The sequence below is a fragment of the Anthonomus grandis genome, chromosome 11 (assembly GCF_022605725.1).
Source record: "Anthonomus grandis grandis chromosome 11, icAntGran1.3, whole genome shotgun sequence".
In the NCBI taxonomy this organism is placed as follows: domain Eukaryota; kingdom Metazoa; phylum Arthropoda; class Insecta; order Coleoptera; family Curculionidae; genus Anthonomus; species Anthonomus grandis.
This window is the reverse complement of record NC_065556.1, coordinates 10,670,107-10,685,826: the sequence shown is the minus strand read 5'-3', so window position 1 is coordinate 10,685,826 and position 15,720 is coordinate 10,670,107. Positions and strand designations below refer to the sequence as shown.

General features: G+C 31.1%; 1 protein-coding gene across 3 annotated transcripts in view; it reads right to left on the bottom strand.

Moving 5' to 3' along the window:
- Positions 1 to 1,329: 1,329 nt before the first annotated feature.
- The window catches only part of LOC126742031 (sodium- and chloride-dependent GABA transporter 1-like), a 130,987-nt gene continuing 116,596 nt past the window's right edge, over positions 1,330 to 15,720 (bottom strand). For 2 of the 3 annotated variants that reach the window (XM_050448558.1, XM_050448559.1), the window contains exons 10-11: positions 1,971 to 2,138; positions 1,331 to 1,714 (exon numbers count right to left, since the gene is read on the bottom strand). In XM_050448558.1, the coding sequence (XP_050304515.1) occupies positions 1,568 to 1,714; positions 1,971 to 2,138 (315 nt within the window). In that variant the 3' untranslated portion in view covers positions 1,331 to 1,567. Of the gene's footprint in view, positions 1,715 to 1,970; positions 2,139 to 15,720 lie in introns of all 3 variants that reach the window. The other variant, XM_050448557.1, reaches the window with a different exon arrangement.

Sequence of the window (15,720 nt, the reverse complement as noted above, 5' to 3'; positions counted from 1 at the left end):
AATGTTAAAGAGTTGTGTCAAAAATGGGACATACCAGATGAAAAAATTTCTTGTGTTGTAACTGATGGTGCTGCTAATATGGTGAAAGTCATAGACATCGCTTGCGATAAACAAAGACATATCATTTGTTGTGCACACATAATAAATTTAGTAGTTACAAAAGCAATTGAACAGAGTGCTGAATTATGCAATATTATCAAAAAAGTAAAAGATATAGTAAAATGGTTCAAGCAAAGCGTCACAACAAGTGATGCATTACGAAAGGTACAAAAAGGCGAAAGTGGCGAACATCAGTTAACACTTAAACAGGACCTTATAACTCGATGGAATTCGACGTTTTTCATGCTTGAACGATTCTTGAAGTTACGAGTCGAGAGCTGTCTAATTCATACTAGGTTCTATGAAAAAAGTGTCTTCAAAATTGGCCCAACCAAAAAACTAAAAAAAAGTATTGGCGGTAGTCGCTACGTCTGTACCAGCCGAACGTCTTTTTTCCGAAGACGGAGAAACTATAACTCAAAAGCGCAACTTGCTAAAAGGCAATCGATCTCAATTTCTGTTTTTTTAATCCATAGCTAGAAAATACTGGGATCTATGATACATTTTATTAGAAGAAGGTTTTTAATTTTTTTTCTGCTTCGTTATTATATTCTAAAAATCACACTGATTTACATTTATGTAACATTGCAGAATTGGATTTAGAAAACATTATAAAATAAAATTGTTAAAAGACATGGAGACTAGATATCTAATTTAACCCTACAAAGTCTAAAATATTAAAATATAACATCGATGTTTACTAAATATCGATGTTTGCTAACGATGTCCCATCACTAGTGTCCGGCACGTGGCGATCGGCCTCGAACGTCAAATTCAGTAGAGCTGGGAACTCAATATCGATATTATTTGTGTATGTACATATGCTTAACTTTTTTCTTGTGATACCGATTAGAATCAAAAAGTTGCGCATGCGCCTATGGGTTAATAAGTAAGAAAACGCTTATTTCAGCGAGAATTTGGTACGATACACCTTCCCACCCTCACATTTTGGTACGATAGTTTCGGAACACCCTGTATACTGACCTGTTTTATGAATGATCTTGTAAAGAAAATTAAAAATCAGGCAAATAAATAGTAAGTATATTAAAATTTATATGTTATGCTTTAGTTGCCTTCTTCAATATTTTGCAGCTTAGTTGACAAATATGCTGCTGAAAAGCTTCGCCAGCGGTTATATCGTTCCTAAGAAGTAAGTGTTTTATGACTATATTGTATGAGTATATCCTAACAATGAAAAAAGTACGCAAATAAAAGAAATTTTATGTAATGATAGTTTTATTTACATAAAAATTAAATTTAATCACAGGTTGTTAGGTTTCTATGCTTATAATACTTATAACAGCCTATTAGTTTAGGAAAAGCTATAATAAGAATATTCTAGTAGGGAGACAATAATTGGCTAGTAATACTGAAGCTTATTTAAGTTTGGTGAAGAAAACACTATTGAGGAGATATTTAACGTCTAAGCTAATATTTTTTTAAATTTATCGAATTAAACTCTCTTTTCTTATACTTCAGGTTTTTTTGCTTGAACTAACGAAGTAGATGGGCTAATAAGTCCAACTTTACTTTGCGTAATCAACAGGCTCGTGGACTTATCACAGATTGATATCTTTCTTTGCTTGATAATAGGAACTATTCCAGCTTTAAGATTCTAAAATCATAAAAACTCCTATTCATAAAATATAGATACAAACTAAATTAGGCAATTGAATGCAGCATAAAATATAGCCATAATCAAATTTAGGAAGCCTTCCTAAGTAATAAATTATATCCGATAATTGAGATAAGCCTCTCCTTTCAGATCTTAAGATATATAAATTACCTTAAACTTAATGAGTCAATTACGACAAATTTAGATACTGATATAATTTTATTAGCGTATAATATTAAATAAATTGTAATTTTACCTGTAAAAGTGAATTAGGCTGTGTTATGACATAGTAAACAGCGTAGGCAGGCACCCAAAACATTGAAGAAAAGCTAATCCCTAATCCAATAATGTTGGCCCATAAGGGATACTTGTAATCTCCATATGTTAACGTTTCGTATTCCAGGCATTGTTCCACAAATATCACCTATAACATAAATTAAACGTGTAAATTAAAGAGAATGTTTAAAATTTTAAAATAATACGTGGCATAGCATTCTGTTAAATTTAAACTCAAATTCAAATAGATTTTTTTTTATTTGTCTCAATAAACGAAAAACTTAATTTTCCTAGAAAAAAATGCAAACCGTAAATAACATAATTTTTTTATTTAGTCCGAATTAAAAAATAAAGATTCAATTATCTCAAAAGCGGTCGCTCTGAGCGACTCGACAAAGGTGTACCTTTAAAGAGTAATATTATTTGAAAAGCTGAGATTTTTATGCATTTTCTCATATACATTGATCCACAAAAAAAGTTGTGCATTTTTTTGTCACCTCTGCTGATCTCGCTCTCTAGGATCTAAACAAAAATTACCATTGAATTCGAATTTCTCGTCCTCAAAAATCCCCTAGTACCAAATTTTGTTCTGATATGCGGTTTTTTAAAGTACTTATTTAAAAAATAATGAAAATAGAACTCATGGTTATTATCAGTTTTCGTAGTAGAAGAATTTGATTAAATGATAATATTTTTGAGAGAAGAATATGCTGCTGCTCTGTGTCTACTACGTGATAATAGTAATATTAATAATAAATATCTTATATTTCGTAAATTTACATTATTCTGTACAAATTTAATCATTTATCAAAGTAATTAACAGAAAAGTGAGGCGCAGTCTAGCTAAAAGCAGATACTCTACTGAACCCCACTTGTCCGGCTGACTTAAATAGTAACAAAAAGAAAAAAAAAACAAAAAATTAACCAAGAAAATGTATATTCTACAAGAATCCAAATCACAGGTTTAATAAATATTGCTTAAACTTTAGTTTCAAGGATTTTTCATTGTATTGTTAATTTAATAGGCAATAAGTTGTATAACTTAATAGCATTAAAAGTAAATGAGCGTTGAAACGTAGCAGTTCGATGATGAGGAATTATTATCCTACTAGAGCATCTGATATTTCTGGCGTGAATACTGAAGCGTGTTATAAATTTACATTTATAAGTTTTCCAAGTTTTTCTTAAGTATTTTTCAAGACATACATTATTTAAATATGATTTTTTTTCCTTTGTTATCATCGATAGTGTAAGATGTTTGAGCCTTTTATAGTAATTCCACGCCTGCATATTATTGATTCTCTTAAAATCTGACAATGCTGCATTCATTTGCTTCATAAAAACTTTAATGTTTGGTGTCAACCATGGAGTGGAAGGTTTACTTATTCTTGATCTTTTAAATGAAGCATGTTTATCAAAAATAGAAAGAAGAAGCTGATTAAATAATGAAATCTTATTATCTATATTTTGTTCATATATTATATCAAGAAAATTGATTGATTGAAGATCAACGACATTTTTAAACTCTAAAAAATCTAAAACATAGATCATTCTCTCCGAATTTTGTCCCAGCTCAACATCAACGCGATTCTTGAAGATATTCGTATTTGGGGCCGTCACCGTTTCCTGATTTAACGAGTTCCACAAGTGCACTGCACGATTTGTTACAAAGCTTTTTCTGGGAAGTTTTGCCGTTCTTTCTTTTTCAAGCTTTCTTGTATGTCGTCGGAGATGATGGTTCTGGCTATAGTGGAAAAGGTTCGCCAAATTGCACTGGTAATAACCACTGGTAATCTTGTAGGTTTTGATGAGATCGCCTCTATGTCTTCGCTCTCTGAGAGTGGTCAAACCAAACCTGAATAATCTTTCTGGATATGGCACCTCGCTTAATTCGTAAGGGATTTTTGTTACTTTGCGCTGTAATTTCTCCAATTGGTCTATATCTTTAATATAATATGGGTTTCACACAGCAAAGGCATATTCTATTTTTGGTCTTATGTAACTTTTGTATAGAGTGGATATCATTTCAATAGAATGGTCCCTAAAAGCTTGTTTTATCAGATAGACTAGCGAGTTTGATTTTTTACAAATTCTGGTTATATGACGTTCCCATTTTAGGTCTGATGTTATTAGGACTCCTAGATCATTTTATTCGTTCACTGATTTTAAGGCACATCCATCTAGAAAATATTCATTATCAGGATTATCTGGACCGATCACTGTGCATTTGGATGTGTTTAGTTTCATACCCCATTGCCTTGACCACATCTCAACATTTTGCAGGTCTGCCTGGAGCAGCGCTGCGCTGGTTAAAGGATTAGCATATATTTTGCAGTCATCTGCAAACAGACTTGTGTCCATCTTTATAAGTCCAACTAGATCAAACAAATATGATGTAAGAAGCACTGGGCCGATCCCTGGATAACGCCGCTGCTCACTCGATGTGGACTGGACAGTTCCCCATTGACTATAACCTGGTAGAATCTCTCATTCAGTAATGGCTTGATCAGATCAAGCAACTTTCCTCTGACTCCAAAATGCTCCAGCATTGCTATTAAGAGCTGGTGCAGGACTTTATCAAATGCCTTTTCATAGTCAAGATATATTATGTCTGTTGGCTGGCCATTGTCGTGATTTTTTGTCCAGTCATTCAAACACTCTAAAAGGTTTGTTGTTGTTGAACGTTTAGGCAAAAAACCATGCTGAGAGGCAGGTATCAAACCATTCTCCAGAAAGAATGCTATGAGCTCCTTAACTATTACTTTCTCCATACATTTCAGTGGGTTGCATGTGAGGCTGATCGGTCTGTAGTTTTCCGGTTTGTTCCGGTCTCCCTTCTTGAACAGTGGTGTCACAATTGAATGTTTCCATTTTTCTGGCATCTTTCCTTGTTCTAAGCATTCCTGCAATGCCCCTGAAAGCAAGGGACTGACGGAATTTCTGCAATTTTGAAGGAAAACTGTTGGGATTTTATCTGGTCCTGGGCTTGAGTCCCTTTTCATATTTTCAAGCGCTTCTTCGACTTTCTCTTTTGTAAAATGAATAGTTACAATTGAGGGTTGCACCCTGCTGTGATTAGGCAATAATGGAATTGGATATGAATCCCTAGTGAATGCTGTATCAAACTGTTCTGCGAATGTTTCCGCCATGGATTTGCTGTCTAGAATATAAAATGTTAGTATCTAAAAATATAAATAAATGTGTTTTTTTCAATTGATGTGTTTTTTTATTTAACAAAGGTACAATTTTATTTAATAAATTGCAACTTGTATTTCTAAAAACATTTATTAAACATAAAATTATATATTTTGATTTTGGAGGGATTTCAATTCAATATCCACTTTCACATTTTCTGTTTTATATTTTTTATAGAAATATATACTTATGACTATTACAAGGATAATAACAATGATAATTAATAGAGTAATCGATAATCCGGAATTTATACTATCGCAGTACTGTTAGGGATGAACTACCAATTTTTGGGCGTTGTCTAAATCTTCTTTAGTGTTTTTAAGACTTATTTCTTTTAAGTCTAGGGACTCGATATTTTCTAACTAATCACTCATCGATATTAATTGAAGGAAGTTTTAATCTCAGACTAATTGTCTCTGGTTTCGGTAAGTCAAAGTCCGATATTTATGGATTGGCTAGGTAGAATATAATTAAATAATCTTTAGTTATTAGGTCTGCATGTGCAATTTCATAATATTTGATTACATTATTAAAAGGTATCCAGTTCTTAGGTTCAATGTTCAAAATAATCGTTTTAAGTTCTTGATATTTAAAAATGCTATGATGCATTATATTTATTCATATATTCAGTGAAATTAATTGCAGTTTGCATATTCGATTAGATTTCACATGAAGGTTATTCTCTGAATGATCAAGTAGCAAAATAAAATAAAAAGTTATGGTTATAGACTGGGTCATTTGTTTTAAGTCAGTGACATGGGTTAATAATACTTCTTGGTTATTTTTAATATTTGTTAATTGGGTGTCTATGTATCTTGTCAAGTTTTTAACGATGGTCTGGGTTAGGAGAAGCTCGTAATGAAAAGTTTTTTTCGTTATCTTGTAATGTCTTTATATACGTATCATAACGTTCCTGATCACTATCGTCTAAAGTGTCAAATAAAAAATTTTGAGTTCTACTTATAAAATTAAATAGTCCTCTTCTAACTCTAGTTTGAGGGGTGGAATAATGTTCAATAAAATATTTTTTTGATTTTACGTGTTCAAATAGATAATGAATTCTTGTTATCAATAGCTTATACAGGGTGTCTACTATAAAAACCGCCAAACTTTAAGAGGTGATTATACAAGTCATTTGCAACAAAAAAGTCGTATAATATTTTTTCGAAAAGTTGTTAGTTCTTCTGGTATTTAACATTTTTTGATTTTATCAAATTTCTCTGTTTTTTTCCATATAAACAAGAATATTATTATCCGTTATTCTTACCACCATATAAAATTTAGATATACCATCTGAAAGAGAATAAAATTTACTATAAGATGTAACATTTGGGACATGTGCAAAATTAGTGGTATCTTCTTCGTTGTCGTTTTTCTAAAATTTGGTAAATAGGGGCATGTTTTTTTTAGCAAAAACTACTGCATTTAAGATGCTTTCCAATGATCTACTTACTTTTGTGATAGCTATTTGTTTTCACAGCAATGTCATGGGCAAACGAAAGAAAAGCACAAAAATTTTCAAATTTTATATTTCTTGATCTTTTGAGCACCAATGCGGTGAGTACTTGTAGATCTATCTTCCCTAACACAACAACTCCACAAATTTCCATTAGAGAAACCGTAAACAAATAACATATCGCGATATTCATTCTTTAAGAAAGAAGGCAGGTTTTCCTTCTTTTGTAAATGGCAATGAATCCGCAAAAGAAGGAAATTCACAAATCATGTATTACTTGATTTTAAAACAAAAGCATAGATATTTACAATTTGACAAGAACTGTCATTAAGTTTTCACTTCGACTTAAAGTAGTTAAATAAGTAATTTGATTTAAACGTGCTTAAAAAAATAATGCCTAGTTTCACAATTATTGAATATCGGGACATCTTATTTATTTATGGTGTCGCAAATGGAAACCCGCGGGAAGCAGCAAGGGAGTAGTATGCGCTTCGTTTTCCTAATAGACGGCAACCCCATAGAAGTACATTTGCAGAAGTGTTCAGTCGCTGTGGGGAAACTGGTTCCTTTCGAGGTTTGCGAATTAGAGAAATCGGTCAATGCTGCAGATAAGATCCTGCGATTATGAGAGCTGTTACAGAAGATAGATCTAGAAGTACTCGCCGCATTGGTGCTGCATTAAGGATTCACCATTCTACTGTACATAGAGTTCTTAAAAAAAATAATTTGCATCCGTTTCATTAAAAAAAAAGTCTAGGATTTATTGCCAGTGGATGGTGAGGTGAGGCTTCAATTCAAAGTGGTACTTGAATAAGTTGCAAGAGTGGGCAACAGATCAAATATTTTGGACAGATGAAGCAATATTTATAACAGCCGAAATAATGAATTTAAGAAATAACCATATATGGCATACAGAAAACCCTCATGCGACTGTTGTTTCACATTTTCAGCATGAGATAAGGGTCAATGTATGGATAGGGTTAATGAGAGGTCGCCTTTTCGGGACCGTAATACTTCCTGATTGGCTCAATTCCAATGAGTTTTAAAATTTATTAAATAATGACCTTGTTGACTTTCTGGAAGAAATCCACTTAGCCGCTAGACAGGAACTTTTAATTGAAATGGACGGATGCCCAGCTCATAACGGCAAAATTGTGCAAAATTTCTTGAATCAATGCTTTGGGGAGAAATGGATCGGGTATACGGTCCAGTAAGATGGCCGCCCAGAAGCCCTGACCTTTCGCACCTTGACTTTTATATCTTGGGCTCATTAAAATCTAATGTTTATAGTATTAACATTAATACTCGAGACGAACTAATTAATCGAATTAATGTGTGTTGCAATGAAATGCGACAAAAACGCGTCGAACTTCAACGGGTTGTTGATAGTGTTAGAAGAAGATGCATCAAATATATTTAACAAGAGGGAAGACATTTTGAACAATTGTTATAATTTTAGGCTTGTTTGATGAAATTTTGATTTTTTAATTTTGGTCAATCAAGAAATATAAAATTAGAAAACTTGAAAATTTTTGTGGTTTTCTTTTTTTGCCCATGACATTGCTGTGAAAACACATAGCCATCATAAAAGTAAGTATATCATTTGAAAGCATTTAAATGCAGTAGTTTTTGCTAAAAAAAACATGTCCCTATTTACCAAATTTTAGAAAAACGGCAACGAAGAAGATACCACTAATTTTGCACATTTTCCAAATGTTACATCTAACTTCTGATAACACCCGGTATAAAAAATTACTCAAAAATTTAAATATACCCGTCTTATAGTAAATTTAATTCTCTTTCAGATGGTATATCTAAATTTTATGTAGTGGTAAGAATAACGGAGATATTCTTGTTTATATGAAGAAAAAAACAAAGAAATTTGATAAAATCAAAAAATCCCAGAAGAACTAACAACTTTTCAAAATAATGTTATACGACTTTTTTGTTGCAAATGACTTGTTTAATCACCTCTTAAAGTTTGGCGGTTTTTATAGTAGACACCTTGTATAAATGAAAGTAAGGGGCAACGTTAGTTTTTCCGAGAGTGATAGAAGTTTGTAAAAGGGTTGTTTTTGTAATGTATAATGCTTTTATGTTGGTTAAATTAACATGATAATATACGTGATGGTAATTTGTTACGATATAACTAATTCCTTGGTACACTGATAGCAAAAAAAATGTTAATTCTTCAATCTTATGCTGGATATTGACGATTAGCGGAAGTAGAAGAATGATTATAGCTTCATGGTTTTGTTCTTGAAAATTACGATCGTCTTTTAATATTCTTGGGATGTCACTGATTCCTAAACTTAGTTTTCCTATATTTAGACTCTAGTTTTGACGCTAGTTTTTGCGGTGTGCCTGTGAGTTGTGTAGTAGCTTCAGGTATTTCGTGATCATTTTCTCGTTTTTTTATTAGCTTTGCTAAATTATTTGCCTTTTTTGCATTTAATTTAGATGTTATATTTTCATTGAGTTCTTTAAATATTTGTACTAGTTCATAAACATAGTCAGCTGGCATTTAGTTTAGATTTTTTTCAAAATTTAATTGGTAATTTAAAATCTGTTTTATTACGTTTACGTTACGTTAAGGTTTCTTTCGTTTCAAGGTTTAGCCGCAATCGAGCACCGCGATATTAAATGGACTTCATGTATATATGTTTAAAATGTTTTAATCCAGTTGGGATTGATTTATATACAACTTAGTATGGGTGTCGATCATAGTTTGTTTTTTGACATGTTTCACAAGTATTTACACAATCTATAACGACACTTTCCAGGCTTGGCCAGTAATAACGTTGTTTAATGTTTTTATGTTTTCCGGCATTCCTCTGTGCGATGTTTTCGTGGTATGATATCTTTGTATAATTTATTTTCTTTGATCTATGTTTAAAACGTCTTCAAGGAGTGTGTTTGAAATAACAAGTTTGTTTGCGTTATTTTTAAACGTTTCCTGGAAAATTCTTAAAATTCCCTAATTTTTAAGTAGTTTCATTTTCTAATTCCTTATTTTGGAAATATAAGCAATATTATGTATCTAGTGGTAGATAATCTTTAAAGAGTAATTATATATCAAAGGTTAAGGGATCCTTATTTATAAAATTAATTAGTCTTTTTTTTGTTCGAATAGGTTTTAGTCACATAGAGTTTTGCTTTTACTGTCCATTTAAATATAATCTGATTTTTGAAAATATCTAAAGATTTATTGGCATACGGGGCATCTAATATAGGGTCTTCATTTGATGTGTGTACTGTTTCTGTTTCAGTTATCTTTTTTGTTGTTTAAAACCTCTTGAGGTTCTGGGGATAAATTTTTTATAGATAGACTCGCTGTGTCTGTTTAGGTTGATCTTGAAAGTCATCAAATATATGCTTGATTTTATCGTGCCATAAATATTGGTCATCTGCCTCATTGTCATCGTATTTTGCTGAAATGTGAGTAGAAAGAGGTTTTTTTTGATTTTCATGGAGTGTATTTCTTTTGATGATCGTAAAAGTGCAGCGACGTTGCTATTATGAATACCTTTCTTATATTGAATTGTATAATCATACTTTTGAAGTTTGAGTCGCCATCTTACTAGTTTTGAGTCAGGCTCATTGATTGAAAATAACCGTTGATGTGGTTATTTTCAATAAAATCAATCAAATCAATCAATTGAAGTTTAACTCCATCTAGTGTTATGATATGTTCTACGAATTCCACGGTTTTTTTTCAAAAATTCACATTTATCTAATTATATTTTCATGTTAAAGGATATAGGTCGTTCGAAGACTAATTTAAGATTGTTAAGATGTTCTTGCGGGCTGGTTGAGAATATAATGTCGAAACAAGATGTCGTCCATGCAGACTAAATATATTTTGCCTAGCAAACCTCGTAAGACATTATCCATTGCTTCGTCATCTAACATTTGTTCAATTTCGTTCTCGACTTCTTGTTTATGGATATGTGGATATCTAAAGCTTTTAGCATAAACTGAGATTTCATCGGAAATGTTTATTTTACGTTCTACCTGATTTGAAAACGTTAATTTATCTCCGGGTTTGTGTAAGACTTTTTCAAATTTTCTTATTAGTTTAAAAAGTTATATGCGTTCCTCTTTATTATCTAGTTTTATCTAGGTATTTCATAATTATCAAGTTCAATCGGTTCCAAAGGTAATCCATTGGATATATGACCTTATAATGCAATTGATCTTCTAGATTGATTATATCTATGATATCTATTACATAAGGATTATTTTCATTCGTTCCTAACTAAGTAACTTAATCGTTAAACTGTTAATTCTTCATTATGAAAATAGGGGATTAACCAAGTTATATTGTTGGGTAGATTGTTATTATACATTTTTAGATAGTTTCTGGGGGTATTTCGATTAGGAATGTGTACGACGGGTAGTTGATTGACTTGGAAACTATTTAAACTTAAGCAGGGTTTGTTTTCTTTGAGGCTTCTAAATGAACATGTTCTAGTTTTTCTACTAGTGAGTCTTCAGAATTACCTTCAGGATTATAATTTGGATAATAATTTTTCTCATATTAGGGTTCGTCATAGTTGTCAGAATGTGGGACGTTTTCATTATGGCTATCAGACTATGCGACCTCTTCTAGGTTGTACACTTACTCCAGACATGGGTTAAGGATATTGGGATTTTGTGTTAGTGTATTGTATTCCGGACATTAGTTGGGGATATTGAGGTATGCGTTGCGGGTGTCTTTGTGTAAACTGCTAGTTTTGCAGTTTATTGAATGGTTGGTTATATGGTCTAGATTGATTTAATCCTAAATTGATTGGATTGACCTTGTCTATGTTGATTAAATTGATTTTGTGATCTCGATTAATTATTACAAAATCTGTCTTTGTTGGTTTATTTGTGGTTGATTTGGTGGTTTGTGTAGGGTTTGCCTTGCAGCATTTTGATTATTAGTAGCAGTAAGTAGTCATTTTTGAATTGGTTTTGACTTCATAAAATATCATAGTTTGTAATAATATAGATAGCTTGATCTAAAGTTTCCGGTTTTTGCACTATACGTAATATTCTAAGTTCGTTAGGGACGTTCGCCAAAAGATTTTGTGTAGTTGTTAGTTCATTTTGATTAATGATAATTGTTCTGGATATTATTAATTTCGGAACAAATCTTATTATTAATTTTATTAACTAATAACTATAAACTAAAAAACTGTGAATATAATCACTAATAGATTCGTTTTTTAACTTAAGCAAATTAATTGTTGTAAATTTGCCCTAGTAATTGGATCATTAAATTTCTGTTATAATGTAATTTTTATGTCTGCCCAAGAGTTTAAGTAAGATTTTGTCAATAAAAAATGTTTAGCTTCTCCTATGATTTTTGATTTAATGGCTAAAATTACATATTCTTATTGCGATGAGTCTACATTAAAGTATCTTGCATGAAAGGTATCAATCTGGTTTAAAATGTCTCTAATCTGGATGGTTGACCATCAAAGCTTTTTAGAAGTGCAACATTTTTTATAAGTTAGTGCAACACTTGATTTTAATGCATCAGCCATTTTATTATTGTTCACTTAATTACTATTGTCTAAATTTATACCTAAATTGTAACTATACAATGATAAATTAATGGATGATAAGGTATTATTTGCTATTTCGAAATAAAGATAGTGTAAGCTGGTTTGAAGTAACCTCAAAACTCTTTGCTCTAGGGTAAGTTATGTTATATAAGATTTTTCCATCCGAGGATCAAGCGTTTTTCCTATATTTTTGTTTAGCGGCAACCAGCATTGAGTGTTTTTTTCGTTAGATCCTCAAACATTATCACACCAGAGTGTTTGAGTAGTTTTGGCAGCCACAACAGATTTTTTTGGTGTTGATATATGGTTGATACAAAGCGAACTTACCCTAATTATTAATATTATTAATGGTAAAGGTAAGGTTCATATCCTGAGGTAAGCACAAGATATTGAGGTTCTTCTTAATGAACAAACATATCTCTGCAGGAATATTTTGCTTATCTCTAATCTCAATACCACGAATGCTGACAATTGTTTTTTGAATGTTGTTCCATCTGCTCCAATCGCTTTTCAAATAAAGTTATTGACTTTGAGTTTTTGGCAATGGAGTGTTTTCAATTTTCGATGCGATCACAAAATGAAGATATGGTTGCTTCTAATTTAGTAAGCTTTGACTCAATTTTTTCTTATTAATTTATTTATAATAATATTTAATAAAATATGTACTAATTTAATATAATTAATTTAGTACATTTATGTCATAATTTTCTCCAAATCATCGACTGACTTTTGGTTGTTGAACGTGTTGAATGACTGTCTGACTGAATTTATATGCAACACACGACGACTTTGAATTAAGGTACAAAAAACGGTAATTATTAGACTAAATTAGCGTTTAAGATGTATGAGCTGATGCGTGCTTCAGTTCAAAATAGTGGAGCTCTTGGGTGGATGACCGCCTACAGAGCTGCCATACCTACGAGTCCTCCGCACGGTATACGTATGGGACAACCTGTATATTTTTCATAACGTAGAAAATTTATTATTACAGATTGTAAACAAAAATGCGGTAAAGGGATTTCATTATTTTCACTTAGATTTCATTAGATTATAATATTAATACAAACTAAACTAATTTTAATAGCAAAATATTTACTTCTCACTTCTCTCATAATTTCTACGTGGAAATCCATAATTGATGATAATATCTCATCTTCTATATCCGTGATAGTAATAACCACAAACTATAGCCTCAAACTCAATCGAAGCCTTTGTTCATAACACAACAATAAAATTTTATTATAATAATTCCAAAGATACTACATAATTAATTCTAGAATACATACATAATTAATTCTTTAATAACAAGACAATAAAACCAGAGCTTGACCTCGAATTTAATAAAACTTGGATTAAAAATTCATCTAATCAAATCACAATTTTTGCATATTGCATTGCAGATTTTCGAACTAAGTGGTATTAAATAATTGTGATAAACCTAATGGAGATTAAGTTCATACGGTGCACACAGGCATAACAGAATATGTCACTGAGTTTGGTCATAAACAAACCTCTAGCAGTTGTTATAAACTTCCCTTACTTTTATCCCCTATGAATGCTTTACTTTTCAAAACCTCCAATCAACTGAAAATGATCTAGAATCGGTTTTCTCTAGAAAACAAAAAAATTTGAATTACGATAAAAGACTCCGAAGAAGTGAAGGTAATCTATAAAGAGATCACGATTTTCATAAAGGAAATAAGACAGAACTCACTACAATGATATGGAAATAAAGGAAAAAATAGTCTACAGAAAAGTAAGTAAGAATAATAAGTAAGGCCTTTACGTGGTATTTTTTACTATACTAAAATACTTATACTACTATAATACATCGGTTAAAACTTTTAAGCAATAATAATATCGTATTCTTGATCGATTTCAAAAAGGTCACTATCATTAAGACTTATTCCAGAAAGACCCAAGTGGTATTCTTCTTACATGGCATCATATACATGTACATCTGGTGGTATCCTTTTCTTGTGAGGAAAAATTTTAATTTTCTCTGAGCTGTTAGTTGCTAGATATATCACTTTATAGGAGCGCATTACTGCATCGGCAATCGAGAAAACACATAGGTAGTTGAATTAGTCAAGAAATACACAAACCCTCGGGCTGAATGGCACTCATATTAATGCCCAAACCTAGAGCAGGATATGCATCGAGTTTTGCGCCAGTAGTACGTACATATTATTAGCCTAAAATATCACTCACTAACATATCTCGATAATCAATACTTTTCGGCAGGTTGCGGTTTAATAATACAGTGATGCTGTTTAGTCTTCGAATATCATATTAGAATGGACTACATTGCTAGTAGTCATCTTCTATATTTTTTTGATAGATCGATAAAACCGATTCACCTACAATGGTGTACACATTTGCGCCTTTCGCGAAGGTAATTAAATTAAAGAAAAGCTGCCAGTATTAAGGTTATCAAAATATACTCTAGCAATAGAGAATCAAAGAGAGCTAGTTCACAAGTTATGTGCATAAACTACTTTCACTTATAGTAAATTTTAACATCAAATACGAATAAAGCAGTGTAAATATATTTTATTCTATATTTTTGCTAGAAAATTTTCGTTGAATTTTGATTTAACAATAAGCATAAAGATGTAAAGACATATTAATTCATAAGTTTATATGTAATATATTTTTTTAAAGCTGCTCTTTTTTTTGAGTTTATATTTCTCGAACAGCCAACTGAAAACTATCATGAAAATATTAAAAATATTTAAAATATGCAGAGCTGCAGGTATCAGACCTATGTACTAAAAAAAGTCAACAAATAATTCATCATTTATATCTGTTGGTTTGTTGTTAAAATGTAAGACGTCTTATTTTGACGCCCTTTTCAGTATATATTTTTTAACATTTGACTTTGATATTCTTTAAGGCACTAGTGCTTAAGCTAAAAAAAATACTCTATAATCAAAGTCTATGTATTTTTACTTTTTTTGAAATATACCGGGTGACATAGGAAAAAGGGAACACTAAATAAGTTTTTTAACATATTCTGTTATTTTTTGTTATTATGTCTATATTTCTGTTATGTTTTGACACTAACTTTTTTATTTTAAATAGGACAATTGGCATATTATTACGTATTTTGATAGAAAATAATATTCTAAGAATAATGATACCGCATTTACTACTTTTTGTTTTATATTCATAGAAAAACCGATTTAAATTTTGAAATAGCGTACCATGGGGGCGTTGAAAGTTTTAATCTTTAATCTTGATTAAAGATAATCCCGGAAAAATAACATTCATTGTATTTTATTACGTGAATGTTTTACACGCCTATTTAAAATTTCCAAACCAATATTTTTAGAATTTACTTTATTTTTTTTAATTGCATTTTATCATAAACAACCACTTTTGAAATGGAATCAATTAATATTTCAAATATTAGTAGACACTAAAATTTTACTTGTCAAGATGTCATTTATTATATCAATTTAAAAATAATTGAAGAATGCTTTAAAACGCAGCTATAAAATGCAATGAAACCGATTTTTCCA